The sequence below is a fragment of the Chrysochloris asiatica genome, unplaced genomic scaffold (assembly GCF_000296735.1).
Source record: "Chrysochloris asiatica unplaced genomic scaffold, ChrAsi1.0 scaffold00008, whole genome shotgun sequence".
Lineage (NCBI taxonomy): Eukaryota > Metazoa > Chordata > Mammalia > Afrosoricida > Chrysochloridae > Chrysochloris > Chrysochloris asiatica.
Window position 1 is genome coordinate 21,605,830 of NW_006408526.1, and position 13,875 is coordinate 21,619,704.

Here is a 13,875-nt window from a genome sequence, read left to right on the forward strand (position 1 = left end):
GGAGGTTTGTTTTGTGGCCTAAGACATAGTCTGTTCTGGAAAATGTTCCATGTGCACTGGAAAAGAATGTGTATTGTGCAGTTGTTGGGTTGAATGCTCTGTGCACATCTGTGAGGTCCAGTTAGCTGATTGTGTTGTCTAGTTCTTCTGCGTCTTTGTCAACTTTCTTTCTGGTTGTTCTATTGATTTTTGAAAGCAGTGTATTAAAATCACCCACTACTATTGTAGATTCTTCTATTTCTTTCTTCAAGTCTGTTAGAGTTTGCTTTATATATTTTGGAGCTCTTTCATTGGGAGCATAGATATTTATTGTGGTTATTTCATCTTGTTCAATTGTCCCTTTAATCATGACATATAGTGTCCATCTTTATCTATTATGCTGGTTTTTGCCTTAAAGTTTATTTTATCAGAGATTAGTACTGCCACTCCTGTTTGCTTTTTATTGCAGTTAGCTTGGTATATTTTGTTCCATCCTTTGACTTTTAATCTGTGTTTGTCTCTGTGTGTGAGATGTGTCTCTTGCAGACAGCATATTGGAGGATCTTGTTTTCTTATCTATTCTGCCACCCTCCATCTCTTAACAGATGCATTTAATCCATTTACATTCAGTGTAATTATCGATAGGTATTGATTAATTGCTGCCATTATGTTTGGTTTTTTTGTGGTGTTGCTGCTTCTTTGTTCTGTGTGTCTTCCTTTGTTGAGTTCATGATTTTTGTGTTCTTTCTTGTGAGTTTCCTCAGAGTTTTAATGTTTCCATGTTCTTGGATTTTCATTCTCTTGGTATATTGTAAAGTGTTAATTTTCTTTGTGGTTGCCTTATAGCCCATTAACTTTTCTCTCCATTTACTGCAGTCTATTTTATCCTGTAATCAACCTGACCTTCTCACTATCTAGATCTCTTGTTCCTACGTGTTTACCTTCTTTTACATTGTTCTTGTTTTGATCATAGACTGACCTCCCAGGTTCTCTGAGTTAGTTCTTAAGGTTTTTTTCTGCTCTCAACTCTTCCTTCTGTTGACTTAATTCAGGGAGGTGCTGCCACGTATGTCAGTCTCTGGTTATTGTCTGTTCTTGTTGGCTCTCAGTCCACAGAACTCCCTTTAGGATGTTTTGTAGTGCAGGGTTGGTTTTGGCAAAATCACTTAGTTTCTGTTTATCCTGGAATGTTTTGATTACACTGTCATATTTTATTGATAGCTTTGCTGGATAAAGGACTCTTGGTTGGCAATTTTTTTCTTTCAGGGTTTTATATATGTCTCCCTATTGCCTTCTTGCTTGCATGGTTTCTGCTGAGAGATCTGAGCTTAATCTGACTTGCTTGCCTTTGTATGTGACACTTCTGTTTTCCCTGGCTGCTTTCAGAAGTGTCTCCTTATATTTGATTTTGGAGAGCTTGACTATGATATGTCTTGGTGATTTTCTTTTGGGGTCTATCCTTCCTGGGGTTCATTGAGCTTCTTGAATGTTTATCTTTTCGTTTTTCAGGATGTTGGAGAAATTTTCTTCCAGCAGTTCTTCAACTATTTCCTCTGTGGACTTGTGTGATTCTTCTTGTTCTGGAATGCCAATAATTCTTAAGTTATTCCTCTTCATGTTGTCCAACATGAATCTTAGACCTTCTTCAGAACTTTTTATCCTTTTTTGTGTTTATTCTTCTATCTTAGTGATATTGAGAGATTTGTCCTCCAGCTCACTGATTCTGCCTTCCATCTCATCTGTTCTACTACTCTGCCCTTTCAGAGTGTTCTCTATTTCTGATATTTTGTTATTGATCATTTGGACCTCTTTCTGTAGGTTTTGAATTGTTTCCAGTGCTTTATCTATCTTATTTGATTGTTCCTGTAGCACTTTCCTGACTTCTTCCTTATTTTTCTCAACTCCATTGTAAAGTGTTTTGAAACATTTTATAATCATTTTTCTGAATTCTTTTTCAGGCATTTCCAAAGTCTGCCCTCCTTCCAGAATGGAGTCCAGGTGTACTTCTAGGTCTTTTGTCTCAGACAGTTTATCTTTTTTCTGGACATGTGCTGATATGGTCATCTGCTTTTGCTTCTTGGACATGTTTATGTTTCTCTGTGGCCTAATACTTAATTGAGTATGTGTTTTGGTATTTTTTTTATGCTTTCTGATTGCTTCCAGGAAGATGTGATCAGGATGTGGGCTTCCCTTTTCACACTCTTCTTATTGCTTAACTCAGAGTAACTTTCACAGGTGCTGTCTGTTTCCTGGTATCTGGCAGTTGGTATTGGTTCTTGCCTGGGTTTTGGTGTTTTATAGAGTGCGATTGTAGCTTGGCTATATGGCAGCAATTGCTGACTCTTCTTGTGTAATATAGGGAGACAAAGAGTCTTCCAAAGGCAGAAGCGGGGGCATATAACAGCAAAACAACACCAGCGAAAAAAAATGGAGAAAGAAAAAAAAGAAAGAAAGACTAAAAAACAGCAACAACAAAAACTAGACTGAATGCTGCAGTCTCTAATCACAGAAAAGGGACAGGAAGGAGAGAAGGAAAAGAAGAAAAAAGAAGGGGGGCGGGAAATCTGTAGCCTAATATGAGTATTACTTTAATGTCCTCTCTTCAGTTTCTTGCTTTCAAAGCTGCCTGAGAGATTTCAAGATGCCACTGTTGGTTGTTATGCTGTACCTCAGGCTTTAATTTTAATTTACAGCCTGTTTTGTTTTTAAACTCTCTTTCGCTCTCTATAGCCCTGTTCAGAAAAGTTCAGGGCCTGCTCTTAGGCTGAATATCTGTGCACATGCATGACAGAAGAACCCACCTGTGGTAAGGGTGGGGGTTGGCCACACACTCAGGCTCTCCCTCTAGTCATCAGAATGGAGGTGGGAAAACATTGGGCACGCCAATGACCAGATACCAAAAAAAAAAGAAAATCGGAACAAAGCAAAACTGACAAAGTATATTGTCCACCTTTGTCCAAAGGTTCCCGCTGCATTTTCCTTGGTGTTTCTGCTCCCCTTGTTTGGTCTGGCCCAGGATGTTGGCTCCAAGCCTGGCCCAGCAAATTCAAAAGTACGTGATTTTTTACTTCAGCTCCAAATTCCACAAGTTTTAAGCCATCAAACTTTTAAAATATTCCTATCTCTTTGGTTCCGAGTTTTGAAGCTCTGCCCTGGATCTGCTTTGCCTGGTATTATGTGTTATTGCTGACGGCAACCTTCACTGCACCTCTACCCTAGCTGCTATCAAGCCCCGCCTCCCTGAACATAGTATTTTGTAGTGTCTGTTTAAGTCCTCTTTTGAATTTAAATGAGAAACATTTTTCAGTGTCAAATATTTCAACAGTATTTTATTATAATATTTAATTAAATGGATTTACCATTTTTAAAAAAATAAGATTTTATCAGCCCTTCCTAGACAGGTTGGATACTACTCACTGGGGACTCTACCTTCCTCCATGCTCTCTGGATCTGGGTTCAAACTTGAAAGCTTGTGGGCCAGTCGCTTCTTGCCTTTGTAGCCCCCCGACCCCCATTTTGGGTAGCCAATGTCCAAATTGCCCATCCCTGCCTACTCTTTGTGTGGAGGAGGTGGGAATGATTCTTGCAGTAAGGATTTGTTTCCTCTTTTGAGCTACTGCATCCATGGGTGTAGGTCAAGTTCATCAAATTGTATCAGTTGACGCTTTTTTCCTCTTCTTTCTTCTTCGGGTTGAGCTCTGATCATCCAGTCATTGAAGCCAGGTCATGTGGGTATTACCTGCAAGTGTGGGTGTTCTTGCGTGTATCTGCTCTCTTCTTATCAGCTGGACGCTTCATTCTCCACTCTAGTCCTCTGTGGCTGTGTTGCTGACTCTGAGCCTAGGAATCCCCAGGTCTTGCCACACTGCTGGCCGACCAGGTCTCCACCAGGGTTCACAGGAGTCTGTTGAACATTGTAGGCTTTAGCTCGCTGCGAGACCATTGTTCTTGGGCGAAGGGAAATCAGAAGCTAAAGGGAGGCATCAGATCCACAGTTCTGAGCTGGAGCCTGAAGGAACAGAGTGTCCTTGGTGAAGGTGTTGAAGGTGAAGGGCCGCGGCCCCTCCCCCATCTTACAGCTTCTAGGAGTATTCCATGACAGTTAGGGGTTCTGTCCTAGTGAGTGGGTGAGGGATCCCATCCTGGATCAGGCGCTCAGGTGCCTAATAAGATGCCCCCCCAGGTCTTTTCCAGAGTCTAGGACCTATGATGACAACTGCTTTGCCTGAGGAAAATATTTAAAAGATGATGGACAACTGATGAGCCTGGCAAGGAAACGGGGCAATGTTGTTGAGGATAGCTAAAGAGACAAGGAATTCTGCAGAGGGGAGCAAAGACCTTTGTGGTGAACTCCAAGGGTCACGAGGGTCAAGAGGAGAAAGTGATGAGCAGCAGACACCACCTGGGAAGGAAGGGGAGGGCTGGAAGGCAGCACATAGTGGAAGCGAGCCTAGGACAGGTGAGAAAGTGCAGATCCCCACTCCCCAAAGAAAGAGTCATTTGCCCATGGCCCATCACCAGGAGTCCATGCTGGCCCTGCGATGGACATCTACCTCCAGCTGGACATTACAGGTGCTGGCCTCAGAGCTCAGCCTGATCGCTTTCATCCTGCTGCTGGTGATGGTCTTCTCCAAGAAATGGCTGTACCTCTCCAGGAGCCGCTTCTACCAGCGCTGGCCAGCAAATGTCAGTGCTAAAATTCACACCAAGGCCCAGATCATGTCCATGGGACTCCTGCATATCTGCAAATCCAGGAACTGTCACAACCTAGAGCATGGGAAAGAGACTTTTAAACAATGGACAAATCAGCCATTCTATGGGGTGGCCAAAATAACCTTCTGCTTGGCCCTTGGTCTGGGCTTTGTTCTCATCATCTGGTTGCATCTGCCATACTTGCCTGGTCTACAGAGGTTGCCTTCCTTTGGCTGGATTGGGACCATCATGAGCTTCTGTGAAGGTGCCCCCTAGCTCTGGAAAAGGTCTTGAGTTTCTCCTAACCCACTCCTTCCTGGGCACTTCTCTCTTTCCCCTTTTTATGGGTTTTGTGGGTGGTGAGAGACCAGAACTAGTAGTTGTTAGTTGAGAATTGTGATACATCCTTTCTCTGCCACTCAAGAGGTGGAGGTAGAGGGGCTGATTCCCATGAACCTCTGGGGCCATGACTCTATGTGTGGTGATGGGAGTTGTGGTGTGTGGCTGTAGCTCAGCAGATGAGGAAGAGTCCCTGTGTGATTCTTGGATGAGAATGAGACTTATCCACTTCTTGTCTCCCAGTCACCTTCATTTTCTTCACCCTCATGTTGTTCCCTATTAACCTCTGGATCTTTGAGTGGAAGAATAACTTATCAATTCCCATTGGCTGGAGCTATTTCGTTGGTTGGCTGGTGTTTTTCCTATATGTTGCCTGTGGTAAGTGGCCCTAGGGGTCCTAGGGAAAGAAGCAGGCATGGGTGGGTCAGGGCAGAGAAAGTGTGGAGGCAGAGGGATGGCATTCCCCAGGGATAGGTCCTTAGGGGCTTATCTTCCCTTTGGCCTCACCCTGTTTTCCCTCCCACTCTTTAATTTTTCTTTTCTCCATTCTCTGTCCTTACCCAGCAATCCTTTGCTACTTCAACCAAAACAATTTCTGGAGTCTGGTTCTGACGCGACCCTTTGGCACCGTGTCCTGCAGCAGTTTAAGTTCTGCTGAAAACTTTCTGAATGAGGACATAGCGACTACTGGCCGCGAGCTGGAAGCCCAGAATCTTCGGGAAAACTATATCCCTGTACCCTTTCCTGAGGGCTCCTAGGCATCAGGTTCTGTCCATTTTTCTGAGTCCCTCTCCTCACCTTTCCCCCAGCCCTTAAATATGTTGCCCTCTCATCAGTGGGAAGAGTCAGAAAGAGAAGACTTTAGGCCAGCTTTGCTTTCCTCTTCCTTGTTCCTGCCTTGCTTCCAGCTTAGGTGATGTGGAATAAATTGTCTCTTTTAAAAATAAATAAATAAGAAATGTATCTATTTTGTACATTCTTGAAATGAGTGTTCCCACTGCTGTGGAGTCCATTCTGACTCACAAAGACCCGGTAGCACACAGCAGAATTTCCCCGTACATTCCCAAAAGCTGTGGTCTTTATGGAAGCAGATGGCCACATCTCCCTGCCATGCAGTCTTTAGTGGATTTCGCCTTTTTTGGTTTGTAGCAGAGCGGTTTAACCACTAAACTACACCGGTGCTGCTGTAAAATTAACTAGACTCCTAAAATGAAGGTTGTTGTTATTGTTGTTAAGTGCCGTCGAGTCGATTCCGACCCATAGCGACCCTGTACAGGGTTTCCGAGGGTGTAAATCCTTATGGGAGATAGGTATTTTTTATATTTACTTTCTAAATATCCTAAATTTTCCTGTTCACTTATTAAAAATGCTGCTAACCTAGCAACTAATACAAGGGGGCTTCAAAAAGTTCCTAGAAAAATTCCAGTCATCTTCACAAACTTTCTGAAGCTTCTTCATATTGTAGAAGAATCATTAGGAAATTTCTCGTCTCTATTTAACATAAAAGATTGTTCCTAGTTTATGACAGCTGTACTTCCAATTTTAAGTTGAATTAAACTTCACTGGTTAGTGGCATGCTTGGGTCACCTGTGACATAGTACAAGAATATGCCTGGTTTGGCATTCAGAGAACCTGTATTTGAATATTGTCAAGCCTCTAGCAACTACAAATACTTGGGCAAGTCAATTTACCACATTAAACCTTAATTTCCCCCTTTGTAAAGGCATGGACTCCACAGCATATAACCACCACCACCACCAAAGGCATGAACAAAAATAGTTCTCAAGATCATCATCAGTATTAAATGAAATAATATAAAATCAAAAACACCCAAGTACATAATGTGTAGCCGTAAGTAGGCATGAGATGAATATTGTTTGGATGTGCTTAAAATTTGACCAATTTGAAGAACTAGGTGTCATTTTATTTCTAAAAATTCTTACAATTTTATATTGAACCTTCTTAAAATTGAGAAGGTATACAATTCTTTAAGAAAGACTTTTATCTACTATATTCAGAAATATAAAAAATCATGATTGAGCTGACAAATGCAAGATATGTTGTAAGGGAAAATTCAAATTTAAGTATTCTCACACAAATGACATTACTGCAGAGTAAAGAAGCTTCTTGAGACCTTTAAAATTTTTGTCAGAGTTGCTAAGTCAATAATGTATGAGTAAAAGTAGCATCACCATATTATTTTTGGAATTGGAAACATCATTTCTGGATTGGAATAAAAGATATTAGCGTGAGCTCATAATTTTTTATTTAAAATTTTTCAAAAATATTCATATATATAGCTAGATACAGAAATAAATACACATGTGTAAGTATGTATGTGGATTAGTATTCATGCATATATTTCCTAGTTCTGTCTGTTGACAGGGCCTGGAAGTACTTCCAGGAGCAATGAGCATGTAGGGCCTCATCTTGGTTTCTAAATGAAATTCTTCAGTAAATGGAATTAGAGCTCTTTGGAGAATTCATTGATTCCAAGACTGTAAAGGTCATCTCAGAAACCCTATTTAGGGTTGCTGTGAATCAGTCAATTCAGTGGCAGTGGGTGTGGGTGTATATAAAATGTAAATATTAGAGGAGCCTTGGGTGGAAGATATATAGGGAAGTCTCCTTTGTGTTATAACTGTTCTACAAGTACAAAATTATTTCAGAATTTTTTTAAAAAAAGGTTTTAAATGTCAAAGTGTATTCAACCCTGCATTTATGATGGAGAAGTAGCAAGCAAAAGGATATAGTGTCAACTTGCAGATCAGAGAGTTAGAGAAGACCTTAAACTAGAAGAATGTTTCCTATCCTGCAAAGCGAGGTTAGATCTGGGTAGCATGGAGAGAAGACACAAGTGATTGCTTTCACAATGCTTCCCAAACATCAGAAGACAATGTGGGGTCTTCTTATTTTTCTCTGGTATTGGAGTCTTAGTGTGCAGTGCTGTCGGATAAACATTGCACTGCTAACCAAGGTTGGTGGTTCAAACCCTCCAACCACTTCTTGGAAACCCTATATGGGGGTCACTATGAACAGAACGTACGTAGCAGCACTTAACAACAACCACACTGATAAGGCTATTTTGTGTTTGCTCTCAGATGTTTAGGGAAGGAATGAAAGAATTTGGTTGGTATGGTAAAGCCTTAATATTGTCCGTTCTGTGTGAATGAATGATGATAAGAAACAAACCCTGCCTAGTGATGCTACTTGGTAATGCACACTCTTGTTCATTCTCACTTCGCTGTGTGCTTTTAGGCAGAAAGCTCTGCAGGCTGTGAATGAAGTAAATGATGCAATTTCCTATGAATAAATAAAAAGGCTTTTCTTTTTAAGTGCCTTTCCATTGCCACTTTTTAAAGCTGACAACTAATAAATTGCTCAAAATTAGCTGTATGCCCATGCACTGGGGAAGGACAGTAAAACTGGTTAATGGTGAGGGCTGCGTAGTCAGGCGTGGTTTCCATTCTGCAACTTAGAAGCCAACATATAACCTCTGGCAAGCACTTAACTTCTGTCCTCCTAAAATAGAAGGATACCTCAGAGAGTTACTGAGACTAGTAAAATCGTCTTCAGAGAACTCAGAGCAGCTCCTGGTGCATTGTAAGCACTCTGAAACAGACAATAATGACAACATTCATTCGACAAACACTGACTAGTCAGCTGTTATCTATGGACATGGTGCTAAGTCCTAGGAAGATAAACAGAACATCTCCCCACGCTACTCTCAAGGAATTTGGTCTGGTGGGGGAGAAGTGAAACAACAGGCATCATAATGAGCAGTAATGTTGTTAAGTGCCATCGAGTCTGTTCCGACCCATAGCAACCCTAGTCTAGAGGGTTTCCAAGGAGCAACTGGTGAGCTTGAACCACCAACTTTGCAGTTCAAACTGACTTTGCAGTCTAGCGCCACACCAGGACTCCAGTGAGCAGTAATAGCTGCCGTTAATTGTGCACCTCTGCTGTACTTCATCACAATGCCAAAGCATCCTGCGTAGCTAGCCTCTCTACTGCAGCACTCAACAAACTATTTAGAAAGTGTTGGTATTGTCCCCATTTAGCTAATGAGGAAACCAAGGCTCATAGAAGTTAAGTCATTTACCCAAGATCTTACATACAGTTAATAAACAGAAGACCCAGGACTGTTCTTCCTGATGACAAAAACCAGCTATTACTACTGCCATTCTAATTTAGTTGTATACATTATCAGTGTCCAAACTTCATTAGCAAAGGACCAGCTGTACCTGACTCCAAAGTCTTCCTTACCCCATACATCAGATAATTGTTGTTGTTGTTAAATGCCCCCGTCAAGTCAGATCTGACTCATAGTGACCCTGCATGGGGTTTCCAAGGCTGTAAATCTTTACTGGAGCAGAAAGCCTCATCTTTCTCCCATGGAACTGCTGGTAGTTTCGAACTGCTGACCTTGAGGTTCGTAAGCCCGATTCGTAAGCACTACACTACCAGAGCTCCTTACATCAGATAATTACACAGAATATTTTAAGTGCTATTGTGTATATATGTAATACTGTTACAGCTTTAGTGAGCCTGATTTTCTTTCAGTGTTTCAAAAAGAATGTTCCTACAGAGTCAGGTCTTCCTATTTTCCTCACTTAACTTACACAGAAAATAGAAGTAAGCGGCTGTCTAATACCACTTTTCTTGTAAGTTCATGGGAAACTTCCTTTGCCATAGATAAGACAAGCCCAGGCTGAAACTGGGCTACCCCAGGCACTCTGAGGCTTCCCTAACTTCTCTGGGCTTTTCCTGTGACCACCAAGTGAGAGATCCTCAGGCCACCTTCCTGATAGGCCTCTGTCCCAGGCACTCCTCATGATTCATCTTCACCAGAGTATGGGGAGTTCAGAATGAAGTCACTCTGTAATGCCTCTTTAAGACACTATTTACAATGCTATTTGGAGACTTGGTTTTTTCACATGTGTTTGTACTGATCCTGTGATCTGTTTAAATTACAGCATTTATTATACCTATTTTAAGATCTTCAGACAAGCATCACAGAGCTTCTTGTGCTTTACTGTATGAACTAGCTTAATTTCCTTTCTAAACCTTACTTGAATGTCTAGTCCTTAATTCAGAGTATAGTTTTTCTAAAATTTCTGTTCAGAATTACATGTGCACCTGGGTTATATATGTGAATTGAGTTAAGTCACAGAGGTAGAATTGAGAAGATGAGGCCTCCCTGGTCATCAGTTTGGAAAGCTAGTACAGAACTGAACTGAGCAGAAGTTGTCATTGACATCCCGTTTGCCTCGTACCCCTGGATGCCAGGCACTGATGTTCTACCAAGATGTACCCTCTTTGTCCTCTAAACTCTACCTGCTGCTCCTTATAACTCAGGTGGCTTAGGCACACCCTGTGCTGATATGGCTTCATTAACATAACAAAGAAGCACTGTTTTCTAACAGGATTACATCCAAGAGTGCAGTCATTAGGACTCCAAGGTGTATTGGGGGAGGAGGGACAATTCAGGCCATAACAATGGTTATAATTTATAAAGTGTGAGGAATTTGTTTCTTTAATTAAGAATATGAGATTATGAAAAGATACAGCAAAAAGGTAAGATCTTAGATTTATGTCATAGCTAAGTAAATTTGTCTTCTACCTTTAATTTCTATGCATATTAAAAGCATCTGCATGCAATATACATATTCAGTGTCTCAAAGCTATAGATTCACATGACTAAGATTGTAAGGGAAAGGACATTAGTTATTCTGAAATATATAATGCCACTGTGTTCCCTAAATGAGTATATCAGTGATTTTGATGATAAGTGACCTGTGGCTGGGTGTAGGCCAGCAATCACATGCTTGTGAGCTATTCAGATGGGTATCTGCCTGATCAGGACCAACATCTGCAGAGCAGTGACTTGGGAACACTGATACAGTCATGTACTACGTAACATCCATCCAGGAATGTTCAAGTGCATATCCACAGTGGTAACAGAGTTCAGAAACACTAATCGAGGAACAGGATGTAGCAGGCATCCCCAGGCACACTGAATGTACCAGCATCCTGCATACAAAATGCTTGTACTGCCAGCTGTGCTAGAATGGGTGGACACATATAACTGGTAATGCACATATACAGTCATAATAAAATGCCTGTGTTACTGGCATGTGTGTGTTTACTGCACTGTACTTTCTATCATTGTTTTAACGTGAACTTCCCTGCTTACAAATAAAAAGTATAGCAGTATCTGCTTCCACTCGTAGGCAGCAGCATTATCGCATGTTTTGAGTGTTGCATTGTAATCTCTGTTTAATTTTCTCTTGAAAATATTACCATGAAGCGCATCATGGCTCCCAAATGCAGCAAAACCTATGCTGTTGATAGCAGCAGCAAGAGAGAAAGGAGAAGTCTTATATGGAAGTGAAGCAAAGGTTATTCACACAAAGGTGGAAAATCAGTAAATGCTATTGCTCACAGTTGAGTTACTTTTGCACAATGCCCAAATAACATAGTGTCCTGTTTGACAGGCATGAATACACTCAGTGACCTTAAAAGTTCTATGTTGTTACTCTGCTGTGAGGGCTGAGTGTGCAGCCAGTCAGCGGGTGGTGGTCAAGGAAATACCTTTTGAGTTTTACTCATTTGCTTCTTTTCCCATTGACCATAATAAGATAAAGGGCTATCGATCCTTTGTTGGATATTTGAAATTCTACGAAATGTCAAATTCAAGTCAACTGCCCACACCAATGGGTTTTATTTCTACCTTAAAAATAGAAAGTTTTTACGCAGTCTTTTTCTCACTCTCTTTGAGAAGAAAACTTGGTCCATTTATACATTCTTGTAACAACTATTTCTTGAGCACCTACTAGTCACTGTGCTAAGGGCTAGGGAAATATATCCCAAGGTACGTGTCATCCCAGTTTTCACAGAGCAGATAGTATTGCTATTGTTAATATAGTATGTTATAACAGTACGAAAACATTCAGTATAGTTTAAGAGCAGAGATGAAAGTAACATTTATTTCCATCCCAATAGATTTCGGTTTTGGAAATTTCTTTAAAAGTGGTGAGCTGCTGACAACGTGGTGTGGTAGTCCTCCTTACGCAGCCCCAGAAGTCTTTGAAGGGCAGCAGTATGAAGGACCACAGCTGGATATTTGGGTATTTTTTTGTTGTTTTGCTTTGCTATGTTACATGCATTTACAATAATAACAGTGACTGGGATTAGTTGAGAGCATCTTGAATCAGATAGCTAAGATAGGACTTCTAGGGACAACTGTTCTCATCATAATTTAATCATTTAAAATGTAAATAAATTTAAAATAATTTCATAATTAAAATTAAACCATAGTCAACATGATTACATTCAGGTCTTTTGGTATTTATTATGGGACAATTTATTGCAGTAATCCTGATTTCATATTTTATCAAGTTCTGAGAAAAACGTTAAATTCAAACAGGATTAAAGGTTTCCATCTAAATGATTTTAAGAACCCTGTTTGGGAATGCAGAGTGTTCAAGTTCCCGTTAGAAATGTGACTACATTGTTTTCTTCCCTAGAGCATGGGAGTTGTTCTTTACGTCCTCGTCTGTGGAGCTCTGCCTTTCGATGGGCCTACTCTTCCAATTTTGAGGCAGAGGGTTCTGGAAGGAAGATTCCGAATCCCATATTTCATGTCAGAAGGTAGCCCGTTTATCTTGTTAATCATGCCTTACACAATTGGAGCTCTGGATGAGATGCCTAGGCAAAAGCTTCCCCTTTCCCTTTTTCTAAGAGTTAGGGTGTCCAAGAAAATGACTGAGTGACCTTACCCAGCCTTCCTACTTGTAAACTGAAAACAATGCCCCAGATTGAGAGCAGTGAGGCTTCTGTAAACGGCCCAGGTTTACTTTCGACTTCAGAAAGCACATCATAGATACAGATTTACAACTCTTTTACTCTGAAGTACAAAATGTATTTCCCGACTTCCTTTAGCAGAAAGCTGCAAACTTAATTTTTGTTTTTTTCAAACTAAAATCCAAGTGGCGATACTCTATTGAAAGAAGAGTCCAGGTTCAATGCCATAATCCCTGCCAGTCTTGTATTGCGTTGTTACATTGGAGGCAGTTTGCTCCTTAGTTTGCTTTTCTGGGTTATCGTCCTTAACTCTTTTGCTCCTAGTAACAGTAGAAATAATGTCTTCAGTAGCTAAAAGCTTGGACCCCAGAGCCAGAAAGACCTGGTTTGAATCCTGAGTCTGCCACTTAAGGCTGTGCAACCTTACCAAGTTACAGCTCTTCTTTTGTGCTTCAGTTTATTACCTGGGAATGGAAACAACAGTAGTTCCCACCTAGGGGACTGTGAGGATTAATTAAGTTCATCTTTATCCAGCATCAGAGCACAGGGTTTGGCACATAGTGAGTTTGATTATGTGGAGATTTGCTTACATGGAGTTATGAGGAAAAGGATGTGAGCTCAGAAAAACAGCTAGTGCCCACAGTTGTAGCAGCTTCCTTCTTAGTACAATCAGAAGTAAGCCCTGTTTCATATACATTCCTCTTAGCAATACTAAGAATTGCAGGAGCTGTTTGCCTCACTTCCATAATCTTAGCATTTATCAGCCTTGGAAGTGACTGTGGATCAATTTGCTTGTTCTGGGAATGAGACCTGTTTTATCTTTAGTGGAAATATAAATCTCTGTCTGCATATTCATGGAGTTAATAATAATTAGTAATTCTACTAATTGAGTTGAAAAACTGATAGTAGAAAGACCTTACTTAGCATGAGTAGGCCCACACCCTTGCGTTTTCTTAGATATTCATTCATCTGTCATGTGAACAGTACATAGAAGTAGCCTTCATGCGTTCACACACTCCTCTTCACTCTTGTGCTACAGTGAGCACTGTAGAAGATACA

At 40.8% G+C, this 13,875-nt stretch overlaps 2 protein-coding genes across 2 annotated transcripts in view; both read left to right on the forward strand.

Moving 5' to 3' along the window:
- The window catches only part of SIK2 (salt-inducible kinase 2), a 122,465-nt gene that overhangs the window by 92,222 nt on the left and 16,368 nt on the right, over window positions 1–13,875 (forward strand). The window contains exons 5-6 of the mRNA XM_006833812.1: window positions 12,016–12,140; window positions 12,540–12,663. Of these exons, the coding sequence (XP_006833875.1) occupies window positions 12,016–12,140; window positions 12,540–12,663 (249 nt within the window). The remainder of the gene's footprint in view (window positions 1–12,015; window positions 12,141–12,539; window positions 12,664–13,875) is intronic.
- Window positions 4,264–5,768, forward strand: LOC102824142 (outer dense fiber protein 4-like). Its single transcript, XM_006833936.1, has 3 exons — window positions 4,264–4,760; window positions 5,252–5,388; window positions 5,575–5,768. Exons 1-3 carry the CDS (start codon window positions 4,264–4,266, stop codon window positions 5,766–5,768), a joined length of 828 nt encoding a protein of 275 aa, XP_006833999.1.